This window comes from Podarcis gaigeae (genome assembly GCF_964106915.1).
Source record: "Podarcis gaigeae genome assembly, chromosome: 13".
In the NCBI taxonomy this organism is placed as follows: domain Eukaryota; kingdom Metazoa; phylum Chordata; class Lepidosauria; order Squamata; family Lacertidae; genus Podarcis; species Podarcis gaigeae.
The window spans coordinates 45,821,308-45,838,889 of record NC_139689.1 but is presented as its reverse complement, the minus strand read 5'-3'; the positions used below and the strand labels follow the sequence as shown (position 1 = coordinate 45,838,889).

The 17,582-nt window shown below is 48.3% G+C and overlaps 1 protein-coding gene and 1 long non-coding RNA gene across 9 annotated transcripts in view; one reads left to right on the top strand and one right to left on the bottom strand.

Moving 5' to 3' along the window:
• LOC310830292 overlaps positions 1 to 17,582 on the top strand; it is a 313,780-nt gene that overhangs the window by 274,979 nt on the left and 21,219 nt on the right. The gene's annotated exons all lie outside the window — the stretch shown is intronic.
• The window catches only part of LOC310829905 (transcription initiation factor TFIID subunit 1), a 50,042-nt gene that overhangs the window by 21,580 nt on the left and 10,880 nt on the right, over positions 1 to 17,582 (bottom strand). For 4 of the 8 annotated variants that reach the window (XM_083708924.1, XM_083708928.1, XM_083708925.1 and 1 more), the window contains exons 9-23: positions 16,767 to 16,883; positions 14,605 to 14,772; positions 12,776 to 12,903; positions 12,583 to 12,690; positions 11,152 to 11,325; positions 10,828 to 11,001; positions 10,633 to 10,737; positions 9,004 to 9,204; positions 8,022 to 8,163; positions 6,392 to 6,522; positions 3,980 to 4,060; positions 3,679 to 3,828; positions 2,773 to 2,895; positions 2,518 to 2,693; positions 1,050 to 1,291 (exon numbers count right to left, since the gene is read on the bottom strand). In XM_083708924.1, the coding sequence (XP_083565050.1) occupies positions 1,050 to 1,291; positions 2,518 to 2,693; positions 2,773 to 2,895; positions 3,679 to 3,828; positions 3,980 to 4,060; positions 6,392 to 6,522; positions 8,022 to 8,163; positions 9,004 to 9,204; positions 10,633 to 10,737; positions 10,828 to 11,001; positions 11,152 to 11,325; positions 12,583 to 12,690; positions 12,776 to 12,903; positions 14,605 to 14,772; positions 16,767 to 16,883 (2,220 nt within the window). The remainder of the gene's footprint in view (positions 1 to 1,049; positions 1,292 to 2,517; positions 2,694 to 2,772; positions 2,896 to 3,678; positions 3,829 to 3,979; positions 4,061 to 6,391; positions 6,523 to 8,021; positions 8,164 to 9,003; positions 9,205 to 10,632; positions 10,738 to 10,827; positions 11,002 to 11,151; positions 11,326 to 12,582; positions 12,691 to 12,775; positions 12,904 to 14,604; positions 14,773 to 16,766; positions 16,884 to 17,582) is intronic. The other 4 variants (XM_083708926.1, XM_083708930.1, XM_083708927.1 and 1 more) reach the window with 1 other exon arrangement.

Sequence of the window (17,582 nt, the reverse complement as noted above, 5' to 3'; positions counted from 1 at the left end):
GGCACGGCAGCAGCAGGAGGCCCCATTAGCTAAAGTGGTGCTTCAGGTTAAGAACAGTTTCAGGTTAAGACCTCCGGAACGAATTAAGTACTTAACCCGAGGTACTGCTATATCTGCGGGACGCAGGTGGCGCTGTGGGTTAAAGCCTCAGCACCTAGGACTTGCCGATCGAAAGGTCGGCGGTTCGAATCCCTGCGGCGGGGTGCGCTCCCGCTGCTCGGTCCCAGCGCCTGCCAACCTAGCAGTTCGAAAGCACCTCCGGGTGCAAATAGATAAATAGGGACCGCTTACCAGCGGGAAGGTAAACGGCGTTTCCGTGTGCAGCTCTGGCTCGCCAGATGCAGCTTTGTCACGCTGGCCACGTGACCCGGAAGTGTCTCCGGACAGCGCTGGCCCCTGGCCTCTTAAGTGAGATGGGCGCACAACCCGAGAGTCTGTCAAGACTGGCCCGTACGGGCAGGGGTACCTTTACCTTTACCTTTTACTGCTATATCTAGGTATAGCTATAGCTACAGCTATGCCTGGACATGGGTGGCGCTGTGGTCTAAACCACTGAACCAAGGGCTTGCCGATCGGAAGGTCAGCAAGTCGAATCCCCGCGAGAGGGTGAGCTCCCATTGTTCGGTCCCAGCTCCTGCCAACCCAGCAGTTCAAAAGCACACTAGTGCAAGTAGATAAATAGGTGCCACTGCGGCGGGAAGGTTAACGGTGTCTCCGTGTGCTGCTCTGGTTTCGCCAGAAGCGGCTTAGTCGTACTGGCCACATGACCTGGAAAAACTGTCGGCTCCCTCAGCCAGTAAAGCGAGATGAGTGCCGCAACCCCAGAGTCGTTCGCGACTGGACTTAACTGTCAGGGGTCCTTTACCTTTACTTTATATCTGGACCACAACTCCCATCATCCCTGAGCATTGGGCCATACTGGCAAAGGATGCTGGGAGCTGGAGTCCAAGAACACCAGGAATGCCACAGCTGCTGCTGCATCAAGACTATAGCTGGATCCCAGAGCTGCCCCCTATCTGGGGACCTTCCTGCCCCTGCCAGGCACTCACAGAGCCCTTTCTTGTCCTTCCTGTCTTTCTTGCCCCTCTCCTTCTCGTTGATGCTGTCCTCCCCCATCAGCATCCTCTGCAGTTCCTTCCGCTCCTGCTCCTCCCTCTCCCGCGACAGCTGGGAGCTGGTCTTCTTGTTCTGGAGCATGTTCTCAATGTTCTTCCCCATCTCCTCAAAGTCGCTGTCCTCCGCAGAGCTGCTGTCGGTGTCCGTGGATAAGATCTCCGTAGACTCTAGGACCCTGAAGCAGAAAACCACCACCGGGGTCAATCACTTTGGGTTTATAGCATGTAAGGCGCTGGGCCGCAAACAGGAGGGCGGAAGCACAAACATCGCAACAGCTTTCAAGGAGTCACAACCCCAGAGCCCTGGCGACTCTCCTACACACACTAGGACACCAAAAGCTGCCTAAAGCATAGCCAGGACAGGCACTTTGGCACCCTATTTGCAAAATTTAACAATTCCAAATTACAGATGCACCTTCACTTTTGCAAGAATGAATATACTGCCTTTGGCTGTACTTGAGGGTCGATTTCAAAAAAATCCACTGGAAAAACAGTTATATCCATGTGGACATGGCAGTATTGAGTCAGTGGCTCATGTGCTTCTGGTCTGGACACTTCATAAAGATTTGAGGAGTGGGGTTATCACCCCTCTATTATTGTCACTTGACCATTGCTACTGGGTCCTTTCTTTTAGCAGACCAAGAGAGGACTCGCCTGCTCAGCGCCTGAGGGCCCCAGTCCTGCCACTCACCACCTGGCCTAGGGCAGGGCCTGATGGGCTCCATAAAGGACTGCTGCCGCTGCTGCTGGACAGAGAGGGTTCCGTTTTTGTTTTTTTGGTTTTAAATTGCTCTTATTTTTTACCTACGTCATTTTAAGCTGTGATATTAATGCTGTATTCTTAGTTTTAGATATTTATGTGGAAATTGTTTTCCATTTGGTTGTGTATTTTTTTATGTGGTTTATTTATGTTTATGACTTTTGTAATTAAGTAAATCTTGTCATGTTGTAAGCCGCCCTGAGCACTGTTTTTAACTGTGGAAAGTTGGCATACAAATAAAATGATGATAATGATCAGGCGTCAGCAAAAACTGCAAGGTTTTTAGTGGCGGCAATTAGAATAAGATCTATTATTGGATTATTGATGTAACTGATGTAACTAGAATAAGATCTATTATTGGATTATTGATGTAACTGATGTAACTAGAATAAGATCTATTATTGGATTATTGATGTAAACCTCCAAAATGTATTTTGCATAGTTAAGTTTTTACCTCTGTCTTCAGTACATTTTATTTTATTGCTGTGGTTAGTGATTGGTGCAAATAAAGGTTCTTCTGATTCATAGTCAGGACACTGGTCCATCTATCTCAGAACTAACAACACTGACTGGTAGAAGGATGGGCGGGGGAAACATGGCAGAAAAGGTCACATGCCCGTGGTACAGGCCAAAGAAACTCACTTGTTCTGCAGGTCAAAGATGCGCTGGCACTCCTCCTTGTACCTCTCCTGGTGCTCCGCCACGGAGAAGCGAGACCCGCGGGCAAATTTGCTCATTGGAGTTTCGCCCGAGCGAGCCTGTTCCGTGGACATGGTGCGCACGACGTCGATCACCTCCCAGCGGGAGAGCTTCTTGATCTGCAGAGAGAGATTGGCTGAGTGAAAAAGACCGCCGAGGGGAGGGTCCGGGCACAAGCCTGAGACAGCGCCTACTCACCTCCTCCTCGGGAACGCCAAACTTGCGCAGAAGCTGCTTGGCGTTTTTGAGCGACAGGCGCCGAAGGTCCGCGTCCGTCCCGGTCACCGTCTTCTTCACCGGCTGGGGCTCCTTGTCGTCCTGCTTGAAGGAGAAGGAGAGCAGGACTCTTCCTGCCAGAGTCCCAACCAGTTACCCTCCCACTTCCCAGGCCTGGGCAAAGAGCTTGGGGAAGGAAACGTGCTTCAGGCCTAATAATAATACATTTTATTTATACCTCACCCTCCCCAGCCAAGACCGGGCTCAGGGCAGCTAACAACCGATATAAAAACAATTTGACTGAAATACAACTTAAAACAAGATAAAAATACATTAAAACATTAAAATTAAAATGCAGCCTCATTTCAATGGAAACTCAGCCACCTCCTTAATATTAAAGGTAAAGGGACCCCTGACCATTAGGTCCAGTCGTGACCGACTGTGGGATTGCAGCGCTCATCTCACTTTAGTGGCCGAGGGAGCCGGCGTACAGCTTGCGGGTCATGTGGCCAGCATGACTAAACCACTTCTGGAGAACCAGAGCAGCGCACGGAAACACCGTTTACCTATTTATCTACTTGCACTTCGTGCTTTCGAACTGCTAGGTTGGCAGGAGCAGGGACCGAGCAACGGGAACTCACCCCGTCGCGGGGATTCTGATCAGCAAGTCCTAGGCTCTGTGGTTTAACCCACAGCGCCACCCACATCCCTCATAACCTAATCTAACACCTAACTACCTCAGGGGGCAGAATAGGAAAGCTCATCTGCTTCTCCCTTCCTTACCGGCAAATAAGAGGAGGAAGCAACAGAAAGAGGAGTCTCCTAAGCACCTGCCTCACAACCGTGGGGCCTTACTCCACACTTTTCTAAGCTGGCCCTTCCACTTACTTTCTGCTGCGTTGGCTTGTTTGGGATCTTCACATAGGAGAAGCCTTCTCCACATCCCGTAGGGTCTGCCACTCCCGTCACTTCCAAGAGACACTTCCCTTTCATGGCTGCAATGAAGGCCCGTGTGGTGTTCCAGGGAGCTGTGCGGACCTGAGAGGAAGAGGGGGGGAAGCCATGTCACTCCAGGCCTGGGCAGCCGAGACCGTGAGAAGATATTATCTCCACCTGAGAACATTTACGACTTCCCCAGTGGCCTAGCACCCGCAGGCCCCTATTGCACCCTGGATACCGCCAGTTGTACCTCATCATCTATCTTCATCTGGAAGTCCTCCTCGTTTTCTTCTTCTGGGGCAAAGAAGGATTTCTCTCCATAACCTGCGTCCTGAGGAAAGAGAGGGTTAGGAGTTAGAAGGGTTAGGAGGGTTTTCTGAGTCATGTGGGACACCCCCATATGCCAGGTGAATGTCAGCAGCTGGAGTCAAGCGTAGGTCCAGCAATTTTAAAAACCCACACTGTTGGTGCAGTTAACTCTTCATTCAAAGTAACCAAAACAGTGCAGTGATACCAGCAACTCTTCCCAGTAAGGCTGGATCCAGACATGTCAAAAGAGGCGATTTGCTTAAACACGTTGTAAACTCATACAGGGAAATCCGGGAGGGAATGGCGGGACTCCACAGCGCCATCTGGGCTCACAGTGTTATACTGCATACGCAATGCTTTTTCTTTACCAATCTGGCTGAGGCCCAGATCTTAATCCAATGAGGCAGTTGCGACGCCTTAAAAGTCCCTGCCTTCGCATCACTCTCCAGGGTCTTTCCCAAACTGCTTCTGCGTGCAACCAATTTCTGCTCTGTTCTTTTCATTTATCTGCATGTTTTGGAAACCTGGGGGGAAGAGGAGCTGGTTGCAAGCAGGAGGGGAAGACTCCCTGGCTTCTTCAGCAGCCTGCCTCTACTTTGCCTCTTGCCCCCCCCCCCCTTTCACCAACCTCTGTCTCTGACCTGCTCTCTGCCCCACCTTCTTCTCACTAAACTCGGTTACCTTGTAGTGATCAGGTCGGATTGCTATGAGGAACTATAACAAATATAGAGGGGTGGAGACACAGACTATTATACGCACCCTTCCCAGAGTCTTGCTCGTTCAAGCCTCTGTGTGTATTCTTATTAATCAGAGTTCAATCCTTCCTTCGCTTTGGAAACACCTCATGCCTCTTCAAGTTTCCAACACCTCCTCCTCTCGGTCTGCTCCCTGACCACTCACTGTCGCTCTACCACCATTCCCCTGGCTCAGAGCCTTCTTCCCCTGGGGGTTCTCTTGCGGGGGGCTCACCTACCACTCCTCTGCTTCCAGTTAGTCCATGACACTCCAGGGCGGACAGTTGAGGACATGGTATCATCTACTCCCTTAGGCTAGTCTACTTGCTAACAAGAAATTTATTTATTCTTTATTTAGGATGCGTTTAAGGGTTGGTTATTTACTGCAATTATATCCCACTTTTTTTCTCCAAAGAGCTCACAACAGCCCTGTGAGGTAGATTAGCTTGAGAGGCAATGACACCTAACGAGCTGCATGGATGAGATGGGGATTTGAACCCCTGTCTCCCAGGTCCTAGGTCTAACATTCTGACCACTGCACCACCACTGACCAGGTTCTGCAACATATACTGTACTTTTCTGGGTATAAGACACCCCCAATGAATAAGACGCCCCTATTTTGAGGGACTCAAATTTAAGAAAATGGGGGGAGATGGCTCTGAGTTGTTGAGCTTTTCTTAGGGGGGGATTGCCAAAAATCGCTCACCCGCATGTGGTGCAAAATCCGCCTCTCATCTGTCCCCTTGCCGACAGAAGCTGCCAATCACCCGCCTAATTGCCACAGCGTCACCCAAGCAACACCAGCCCTTGACACAGCAACCAAACAAACGTCAACCCTATGCGCTATCCATGTTTAAGACGACCCCCACTTTTTAGCATAATTTTTAAAAGAAAAAAAACCTAGTCTTATACACAGAAAAGTACGGTACTTTGCCTTTATGATTCTCCCATTGGTGGAGACTGCCATGAGGAAGATGGCCTTGCAGTTGCGTGTCAATACCCCTCCCCCATAAGAAATAAAGACACAGGACACGATGTTTAAGATTTAATTGGGCATGAAAAGGCCACAACTTTATTGATTAGAGAATTGAAGGTATTGGCCTTAGGCATTGGCTCCTATCCACTACCCGGCATGGTGACCGGGAAGGGTTAACACGAACCGTGGGGGTCCTGTTGAAGTACACCAACTAGGATCCCACGGGTGTCACCGCTCGGGGGCGTGCCGGAGGCCCTTACCTACCAAGGTTTCGGACAAGACAACGCCCCCCGGAGTCCTCTACCAGACTACCCCTTTTTCTTGGGGAAGGTGATGGCGTACCTTCCCCCCCATCTCAGCTGGCCAGGAGTAAAGAGGGGGGACCCTGGGCGTGCCTGGCCTTAAGTATGCGAGGCCACGCCTGCCTCCAGCCTGCCGATTGGCGGACGGGTGGAAAGCACGCCCAGGGATTCCCCCAGATCTCGCGGGGGCAAAAGCCAGCCCCCGCGCTTGGGGGGAGGGGCAAGACCGCAACCCCCTCTCCTCCCCAAGGGTCAGAAATGGCTTTCTCAAAATACCTTGCAAAGCGCAAAAGCAAGCAACCAACAAGGACTGAGGAAATTCACAAAAGGCATAGGCTCACCTTCAAGCGCTGCTCAGCAGAGATCATGCTGTAATAGGCACAGCACTGCTCCGGAGACACCATCGCTCGGATCTCCTCTTCGGTGGGTAGTCGGAAATCTGGCTTTAGAACCCACCAGTTTGAGTCCATCCCTGAAAAAGGTAGGGGTCCCAAATAAGCCAGGCTAGGAAATATTCCCTCCTTCCTCTCATAGTCCCAGGAGCAGGACGAGCAAGCAGACGACATTTCAGATGTGGGAAGCGTCAGAAGGCATTCCAGTTACAGCACTTGTGGCCCAATCCTTTTAACTGAGGGTGCAGAATGCCACGGCGAGACTCCTTACGGGGTCTTTGTTGCGAGATCACATTCACCCAGTGCTATACCAGCTGCACTGGCTCCCGGTGGAGTACAGGATCAGGTTTAAGGTGCTGGTTTAAACCTTTAAAGCCCTATACGGCTTAGGACCCTCGTACCTACAGGACCGCCTCTCCTGGTATGTCCCACAGAGGAACTTACGGTCTTCAAACAAAAACATCTTGAAGGTCCCAAGCCACAGAGAGGTTAGGCTGGCCTCAACCAGAGCCAGGGCTTTTTCAGCTGTGGCTCCGATCTGGTGGAACGCTCTGTCACAAGAGACTAGGGCCCTGTGGGACTTGACGTCTTTCCGCAGGGCCTGCAAGACAAAGCTGTTCCACCAGGCCTTTGGCCAGGGCACAGCCTGACTCCCTCCTATGGCAATCTTCACAGAACTCTGGCCCAATGGTTGCCATTAACTTGATTTGAATTAATTTCATAAGGCAGTGTTTTTCAACCACTGTTCCGCGGCACACTAGTGTGCCGCGAGATGTTGCCTGGTGTGCCGTGGGAAAAATTGAAAAATTCGAAAGATTTTTTTTAAAAAATGTCAAATTTTGCCCACTAGGCGGGCGCCAGACTGTGTCCTGGGTATGGGGGGGGTTGACCCCACCCTCGGCAAGCAGGGGCGCCGATTGGCGCTCCTCAGGGGGACACCCTCCACTTTTCTGATGTCCAGCCTGGACCTATCACAGTAGGACATCATCTTCCGACTTCCTTCCCGCCCGAGCACAGTGTGCGCAGCAGCGGAGAGAAGAGGACGTCGCGACTCGAGTCACCAGGAGGACCAGAGCAGGAGGAGATATTTCTGTTTACTTACTATTTCATAATAAAGTAATTATAAAACACTTTATTTGTGTTTATTTGATTCCTATTCAAGAGAATTACTTTATATATAGTCAATATAGGCACAGAGTTAAATTTTTTAACATTTTCTAATGGTGGTGTGCCTCGTGATTTTTTTCATGAAACAAGTGTGCCTTTGCCCAAAAAAAGGTTGAAAAACACTGCTATAAGGAATTATTTCAGAATGTTATATTATTTTATTGTTGTTAGCCGCCCTGAACCCGGCTTCGGCTGGGGAGGGCAGGATATAAATAGAATTATTTATTATTATTATTATTATTATTATTATTATTATTATTAACTGGAGATGGCAGAGATAAACCACAGGACCTTCTGCTGGCAACGAAGGTGCTTGAATGCCGAGCTGTGTCCCCTTCTCAGAAAACGATGCTACGCTCAGCGACTGGCCACCTCGGTGGAACGGGGCACCTGCAAAGTGAGCAAAGCCTACCTGTGCGCTTGAAGTCGGCGCAGAGCTTCAGCCGCTTGCGGATGCTGCTCTCCGAGTGGGAAGGAAAGGCCTTCTTAATATCCTCCATGCGGATCCTTCGGGGCCGGTCTCTGCTCTTCCAGAACAGGCGATATATGAAGACCTGGCAAGAAAGCCCAAAGAACAGTATGAGTTACAAGCGGGGGCGTAGTGTGAGGGGGTGCCAGTAGGGGGCGTGAACCAGGCAGCCCAGCCCGGTGCTCCTCTCTGCCCACCAAGAGCTACAATGGCCAGCTGGGGTTCCTCTATGTTGTGCATGACCTTTTGATTTGAATTGCTCAATTTTATTGTTTTCCTTTTAATGACTTTTTTTCTTTTTTTAGGGACCCGGGTGGCGCTGTGGGTTAAACCACAGAGCCTAGGACTTGCTGATCAGAAGATCAGCAGTTCGAATCCCCGCGACAGGGTGAGCTCCCGTTGCTTGGTCCCTGCTCCTGCCAACCTAGCAGTTCGAAAGCACGTCAAAGTGCAAGTAGATAAATAGGTACCGCTCCGGTGGGAAGGTAAACGGCGTTTCCATGCGCTGCTCTGGTTCGCCAGAAGCAGCTTAGTCATGCTGACCACATGACCCAGAAGCTGTATGCCGGCTCCCTCGGCCAATAAAGCAAGATGAGCGCCGCACCCCAGAGTCGGTCACGACTGGACCTAATGGTCAGGGGTCCCTTTACCTTTACCTAATGACTTTTTTAAAACAACAGTAGTCTCTAACAAGTGAGCCAAACTGCAAGAGAGGACAAGAACTCTGAGGTTACTAGCCAACCTGAGCTGATCCGTTTCTGATCTCAAATATGAAGACCTTTTTTTAAGGTGCCCTCTTGCACAGGCCCACGTGTCACAGCTGAGACAACACCAGTTGTATGTGCTAAGCAACGTGCTAAAAATATTTTTTCCTCTTCGCTGAGCTTGCCGCAGAGATAATTTACACAAACCGCAAAAAACAAACCTGTAGAAAGTCTCGGATGTGAGTATTGGCCCGTTTAGAGTTGGGTCCAGGAACTTCAAAGAGAGGACATTCTTGTCCAACCACAAATATATCCACCAGCTCCCGGATGTAATAAGCTTGTCGCGTCCGGATAACTAAGAAGTCTGTTTCAGGCATCTTGTGAAGGTAGATCGGAGCCCGGAAGAGGTTGTTTTCAAATGCCTGACGAAAGAAAAAGGGGCCACCTTTTGGTCGACTGCAAAAGCAGTCAGAGGAAGAAAAAGAATCTGGCATAACCTTACAGGCCAGTTTTAGTCCTTGAGATGCACTGGGATTATACACCAAACCCAAGAGACAGTCGAGATAACACAGCAGGCTCAAAGATGGGCAAGCACCACAAAAATATTTATGCGCCAGAGTCTGAAGCTTGCAACACACACAGCAAGCCATTTTCCATTCCCCAAAGGTGTCTGGTGTGCAAAAAAAAAAAAAAAAAAAGAAAGCGGAAGAACTGGTTGCTTGCCTGCATATGTTTGGCAGGTGGGGTACTGGATGCAGCCCAAGGACGAGTCTGCCATGAACTGGGATGCCTTAATCAAGTTGTTTTCCCACCCCCAGCCTCTGCTGGTAGCACCCATGCTCAAGATACAAACTCCCTAGCTGTGATGGGGTTGCCCATCACAACTTTACTAACCAGGGCCAAGGCTTCGTGTAAGCATCTGAGCGACCTGGCAGTAAACACTCCTGCCTCATTTAGGGGTCTTCCAAAAGCTGCATTATTTAGACAGGACTTTACATTTATTTATTTTCAACCTATCAGTATTTGCCAATTTATTTATTTTTTAAAATGAAGTTTTTGCCTGGCACTTTCCCTGATTTTATTATAAACTTGTATGTTGCATACTGCTCTCGTTATACTTTCAGGAAATGTGGATTATTAATACTGCAATAAATAATAAGCAAACAAATTATGGATAGCTTAAATGGGTTCAAGCCCCACATTGGGCAAAACGGCCTTGGCCCAATATAAAGAAGCGTCTACACCCCCATCGTTCACCAATCTCCAGCTCTGAGGGCCTTCTGGCGATTCTCTCCCTGCGAGAAGTGAGGTTACAGGGAACCAGGCAGAGGGCCTTCTCAGTAGTGGCACCCGCCCTGTGGAATGCCCTCCCATCAGATGTCAAGGAAATAAACAACTATCTGACTTTTAGAAGACATCTGAAGGCAGCCCTGTTTAGGGAAGTTTTTAATGTTTGATGTTTTATCATGTTTTTAATGTTCTGTTGGGAGCTGCCCCGAGTGGCTGGGAAAACCCAGCCAGATGGGCAGGGTATAAATAATAATAATAATAATAATTTATTTAATTTAAATTAATTTAAATTTAAATTAAATTTATTTATTTTTTAATTTATGTTTTTGTTTTTATTTTTATGAGATTGGACTAGCCGACCCTCGTGGTCCCTTCCAACTCTACAGATCTATGATTCTATGAATTAATATTGCTGCTGCACACGAAATACCTGCATTGAGAAAGAGCTGGGCAGACCTTAGAAAGGCCACCTGCTCAAGCAATTGCAGCTGGTGGTCATTCGAAGCACACACCAACTCCATCCTGATCCCCGCGCTCCCTGTAGAAGCCGAATCTCTCACCTGGAGCAGCTGGCCCGGATGAAGAGAGCCCAAGAACGGGGAGGTGTGGCAGTACACCGTCTCTCCGTATTTACAGTCTGGGGCACCAGGATCCTTGCCCGGTTTCTGCCAGGAAGGAAGACAGGATTAAGTCAGAAGGGCAGGTTCAGACTGCAGAAGCTCAAAACCCCGGCGGCCAAACCCCAGCGCACTCACCCGCTTGTAGTAGTTCTTGATCTTGGTTGCCATGCCGACCTGCATCATCAAGGGGGCGTTCTCCTCACTGTACTCGGCCAGGATGAGGTCCCCGTCCTTGCCAGTGAGGTCGGCTGGGGTGCGCATGAAGAACATCTCCCCGCCGCCAGAGGCTTGCCGCTCTTGTTCTCTCATCTGGGCGCGGAGCAAGGAGGAGGTTTGTCAAGGGAGCAAAAGACAACGGAAACCCCAACGGATCCCAGGAAGAGCAGGGAAGCCCCTCAAAGTGAAGTGCAGCCAAAGTGGCAGCTGTCAAAGAAGAACCAGGAAGTGGGAGGGCCTCACCTTGGCTTTCTTCTTTATGTGCTTCAGCAGCGGCTGCACCGGATGAGGGCCGGGCTGGGAAAGGGTCCCAAAGGAGTATTTCTTCAGGGGAGGCCGGTGAGCCTGGCGCAACTTCATGGGGCCCATGTGGGTGGGGAAGAAGGGCTGCCGGAGCTCCACCGCAGGGATTGAGTGCTGCACCAAAAAAAAAGCATGTGTGCCGTCACTCGAGGGGCACAAAAATCAGGACGCACATTACTGCCCCCAGAGGGACACCTCCCCATCCCAGAACAGGGACATCCTAGATCACAGGAAGAGAGGGGGATGCAGGGTGTGTCCGCCCAAAGGACCTGATGTTTTCTTTTTATTATTAAAGATTTTATTGATTTACAAAAGTGTTTGCAATGTCTCTCTCTCGTATTTTTCCCCCCATGTAACATTTTTACAAATCAGTTTCAATTGTTGAGACATTAGGAAGAAAAGAGGGAAAGAGGTGTGGGGGGGAGATGGGCAGGGGTGGGGTCAGGTGGCGATGTTTCTATTTTACTTACTATATGTGTCAGCGTTTGGTGTCAGTGTTGATTGTGCAGGTTCTCTGCTGTTTGCTTGTGTTCCTTTGGTGGTGAGAGAGGTTGGGGTTGGCCTAGGGTGTGTTTATTCATTTGTGGTTGGCTGTGGTGGTCTTTGTTTTCGTGTGTGAGTGGGGTGGGTGGGTGTTTTGGATCAGGTTGATTTGTATGCTGTTGGTGGATTTTTGTCGTTGTCTTGTTGGGCTGTGTATGTGATAAAAGTGAGCCATACCGGGGTGAAGGTGTCTTCTTCTATTTGTCCCCGTGTCAGTTTCAGTTTATTGGTTAATTTTTCTAGTAAGGCTGTTTCCCATACTATTTGGTACCATTGGTCCATGCTTACTCCTGACAGGTCTCTCCAGTGTCTGGCTATGAAGCTTCTAGCTGCTGAAAGTAGGTGGATTATGATTTCCTTGTGGTGTAAGTAGGCATTATTGTCTTGGAAGATGTTTAGTAAGGCCAATTTTGGGGTGATTTCTAATACCTGCTTGGTTATTTTACTTATTTCTTGTATGGTTGTTGTCCAGAATAGTTGGATTTTGGCGCACTCCCACCACATGTGGAGGTATGTGCCTGTGGATGTGCACCCTCTCCAGCATTTTGGTGAGGTTCCTGGGCGTATTAGCGCTAGTTTTCTTGGTGTTAGGTACCACGGACCTGCTTTCTATAGCATGCAGAGCTTTGGGAAGAAGCCCTGCAAACTTCCAGCCGAAAGCTGGGTCACCAGTTATACCTGCACAGGGCGCCTTGTTCTATGATGAAGGCACGGAACACCATTCAAAGGCACATGGTTCTCAGAATGATGGAATTCTACAGGAGATTGCATTTGGCATACTTAAATGCACACATGGAAATGGAGAGAGTTGCCCCTACTTGTTCTAACCTGGATGATGTTGCCTCCAAAGGTTCCACGAAGCCCCTGCTGCTTTGGATAGTAAAATTCGTCATTTGAGAGGTTCCAGGGATCCTTCACCTCTGGCTGAGACATATTCTAGAGTTGCAACACAGGGAAGCAAGAGTCAGAATTTGTCTTCATCATTCTTATGTGGAAAAAAACCTGAGCCATTCCAACAAACCTGCTGAGTCTCTTCCTTAATGACTCCTGTCTTGCCCAGGAGAATCCGGCTCTTCTTTAGAGAAGACTCTTTCTTGCTCTCTTTGGAAGGAGAGTTCAACGTCATCTCTTCCTTCTCATCAGGAATTTCTAGGAAGGAACATACAAGAGAATGTACTCTGACTGCTTGCCTGCAGATATCCGCAGCACCACTTCAAATACATAAAAGAACTACAGTGGTGGTCAGGTGTCTTTGTCATCTCCATGTCTGTGACAGTGTTACACTGCCGGAAGATAAAAGTACTGTCCATTTTAGCTGTCTGTCAGCTCCTCTGTTCTGGAGGCAGCTGATACCAGTGGGGGACAGTATTGTGCTTCTTTGAGAGTGTGCTAAGCAGTCAATATCCTGCTCAGTGCTAGACTAGAAGCTTACACAAATGGTCAAGATGCAATGGCTTGAATTTCTGTGGTTAGATTTATTTACCATGTATTATTCTCTTATGGACCTTGTTATCTAACCTTTCATTTGAACACCTGATTAGCTCAGAGATAGCAAGGCTCCTTATTTTTCTCTTAAGTAACACTTTGACATAAATGTCAACACAGTCAAACGAATGTATTGCACCTGTTTTTATAAAGCAAACGAGTTTTTAGCCACAAACGTAATTTAAAAGGATATTTCCATTTCAGGGGGAAAAATATACATAAAAGAAGCCCATTTGAATGCAGGGATTATAATCATAATCTCTTTTTGGTACCTATTTGGACATGAAACTATTTATAGTAACCTATGATTTTAAGCCGGGATAGATAGAATATTCCTCCTTTTAATACCAGCAAACAATATTTTTATTCTGTTATACAGTGGTGCCTCGCAAGATGGAAAACCCGCTAGACGAAAGGGTTTTCCGTTTTGGAGGCACTTCGCAAAACGAATTTCCCTATGGGCTTGCTTCGCAAGACAAAAATGTCTTGCGAGTTCCTGCGGGTTTTTTTCCCTTTTCCTAAGCCGCTAATCCACTTAACAGCTGATCCGCATATAAGCCGCTTAACATCTGATCGCTAAAAGCCACTAAACCGCTAATAGCGCTAATCCGCTAAGCTGTCAATGGGCTTGCTTCGCAAGACGAAAAAACCGCTATACGAAGAGCCTCACGGAACGGATTAATTTCGTCTTGCGAGGCACCACTGTATTTGCAAAATTATTATTTTTTAAATGGCATGACTGATTTTTTAAAAATAGCCATTAAACCTAAAACAGAGATTATGGGGATTTTTAAACCTGAAGAAATGGTTCCTCCCTATGGGATCTTTTACATAACAGGTTACCTCACTCCCTACTTCTGCAATTTAAGCCCCACTGCTCATTTCAGTATAGAAATAGCTACAATGCAAATTTAAATAAGGGGGGGGGGGCGGGAGGCAGTTAACTGTCATGGTTGCTGCAAAAGAACCTTGGCAATTACAGTTTACTGAAAGTTCTGTAAGAGATCCTCAGGCTCCTCATATTAACTACAATTCCCAGAATTCATGAGGAGAGGTAGTTTCCTGGGAGATAGAAAAAGCACGAGCTTCACTGCCCTTGGACAGGTGGTTGCTTAGGAAAACATTTCCCCTCAGCCCACCTGAATTTTTCACCTTGAACCCGTTACAAAATCACCATGCTTCAGATAGAAATTAAGTGGTTTCCAGCTGCAATGCTTTAAGATAAATATGGAGGGGGGGAAAATAAAAGATCACCTAAGAAGCCAGCAAAAATAAATAAATCACCATGCTTCAGAAAGCCAGAGATCTTTTCTCATCAACCACTAGTAGGCCCAAAGGGAAAGCACTATGGTTCTGTGGACATACCCAGGATTATATTTTCATCATTTGGGTCAAGGGTCAGAACGGGTGGAGTCAAGACTTTCTCCATCGCCTCGTCATCCCAGATGATGTTGTCCTCCCAGCGACCATAAACCAGCTCTTCGTTGTCAATGGGGAAAATAGAATACCACGGCTTGTCTTCATCCAGAGAAGCTGCAACAACACAACAAACGACATATCTCTCAAGATTTCCACAGTATTAGGATACCGTCAAGTTCCTCTTCCCCCAAACGAGGCCTGCCACCCTCTCCAAAAGGCAGACCCCACCCCACAGAGTACCACCAGAAAAGACCAACTCCAGACTCTGCCATTACAAGACAAAGAGAAAGAGCACATTGTCAACGGAGAATGCCTCCTGGAGATCTTGTGAGGAATCAATGCTGCTTGTTTAACACAAGGTTTTTGCACCGTCCGCAAGACATAGGTAAAGGTAAAGGGACCCCTGACCATTAGGTCAAGTCGTGGACGATGCTGGGGTTGCGGCGCTCATCTCGCTTTACTGGCCGAGGGAGCCAGCATACAGCTTCCGGGTCATGTGGCCAGCAGGACTAAGCCACTTCTGGCGAACCAGAGCAGCGCACGGAAATGCCGTTTACCTTCCTGCCAGAGGTAGGTAATTTATCTATTTATCTACTTGCACTTTGACGTGCTTTCGAACTGCTAGGTTGGCAGGAGCAGGGACCGAGCAATGGGAGCTCACCCCATTGCAGGGATTCGAACCACCAACCTTCTGATCGGCAAGTCCTAGGCTCTGTGGTTTAACCCACAGCGCCACCCGCGTCCCTCCTTAACCCTTGTATACCCCTCCCCATTGAGTAGCAGTAAAGCTCTGCTGGATGAAATACAATTGCCTCTGGTCTATTTTGTGGGGATCCTGCAACGTGTTAAAGTTTGTTAACATTGGGATTCAATTCTGGATCAATATATGAATAGAATTCCATATATGAGTAGAATTCCCTACTTCTGCTTGCTCCTCACCAGAGCACACCCTTGCCATCTTTTTCCTGGAAACCCATAGGGCTCAAGTGCTCCCATTTGCACTGACTGTGCCACCTGCTAACTTAAAGCACGCTGGACTTTAAGCCACTCAATGCCAAGGCACTGCTCTCTCAAGGCCTCCTATGAAAAGCCCTTCTATACCAGGCTAACGGCTCATCTAGTCCCATATTGTATTCTCACAGTGGCCAACCAGAAGTCCGCAAGCACGGTGGCAAGCCCCTCTCCTGCTGTTTCCAGCAACGGGTATTCAGAAGAATACTGCCTCCAATGGTGAACATAACCATCTGGGTTAGGAGCCTTTGACAATCTAACCCTCCATAGATTTATCAAATCCTGTGCACATTTACCTTAGTGGTCAATAAAATTATTATACTTAACCAACTAATTGGTCATGCAGCCACTAGTGGGTGAACGCAGTAACTAGAGAGATTGAGGTTACGATTCTATACATTTTTACCTTGGAGTGAAGTCCCACTGAATTTAACAGAACATGGTGCTAATTAGACATACATAGGATTGTGTTGCTGCAACGTGTGCTCCTCGGCTCACAGTATTATTTGGGATTTCACTTATCTCTGTTAAGAATTGGGGTCGTCCCATCTCCACCTTCGCTGGGGCTACTTAAGACAGACTTGCATGCTATGAGCGAAAATAGAAGCAAGTTCCTGAATTTGGCCGGAGAATGTTTCGCACCGTTTGTGTTTATGTTTTAAATTGTGAACTGCCCTGAGACATATGAAGGGCTGTATACAAAATTCATCATCATCATCATCATGATCCCTTTTTAAAGCCATCTGAGTAGTCTTGTGTGCTCTGAAGCTCCTGCCTGGCTCACTACTCTCCCGTGCTGCTGGGAAAGATGGGCGAGGGTGGAGTCAGAAAGCCAGCTAGGAACCCAGGTGTGGGGGGTCTCTGGTCCTGGGGCAGGGATGCCAGGATTCAACAACTCTTCAGGGTCACGGGTGGTGTAGAGATCTGTTGTGGGGTGCTGCTTCTCCTCTGAAGAAACCTTAAGTTTAATGTTTGGGCAGGGCTGCAGCCGATACATCAGACCCAGAGCCTGCCAGGTAATTATCACCAGTTCCCTTTTTGCTGACCAACACATACCATCTCCTCACTGTGAGCCACAAGCCTCCTCTCCTCCTTACCTTGCTGCTCAGGGAGCTGCTTCTCTTTGCACTTGGCAAGGCCCATGACTCCGGACATGCTGGGCTTCTGCATCATAGGGACAGGCAAATTGAGCAGAGACCCGCTGCGGTTCAGCCCTGGAGACAGAAGCAAGAGGGCATTGGTAATGTCAGGAAGCCTCTGCTGAAACCAAGCAGCAGCGGCTAAGAAAGGTTCCAGGGCGATTCTCATTTATTTCCTCGACAAGATCTTTAAATGCCAAGTAAATCAGCAAAAACCTCTGCGCCATTCATGTAACACAGCATATTTGTTAAATATACCAGTAAAGGTAAAGGGACCATTAGGTCCAGTCGTTGCCAACTCTGGGGTTGCGGAGCTCATCTCGCTTTACTGGCCGAGGGAGCCGGCGTACAGCTTCCGGGTCATGTGGCCAGCATGACTAAGCCACTTCTGGTGAACCAGAGCAGCGCACGGAAACACCATTTACCTTCCCGCCGGAGTGGTACCTATTTATCTACTTGCACTTTGACGTGCTTTCAAACTGCTAGGTTGGCAGGAGCAGGGACCGAGCAACAGGAGCTCACCCCGTCGCGGGATTTGAACTGCCGACTTTCTGATCGGCAAGTCCTAGGCTCTGTGGTTTAACCCACAGCGCCACCCGCGTCCCAATAAAACCAGGCATTAAAAACAAACTGTTGACATTTTTGTTTCAATAAACTTTTGCAGCGAGATGAAGGGTCTCTGCTGTATTCATTTGGCATTGCTTTTAAAGCTGCACTATTTTCAAAACCATTTTTAGCCATTCTTATTGTATGCCTGCACATCACCTTGAGGCG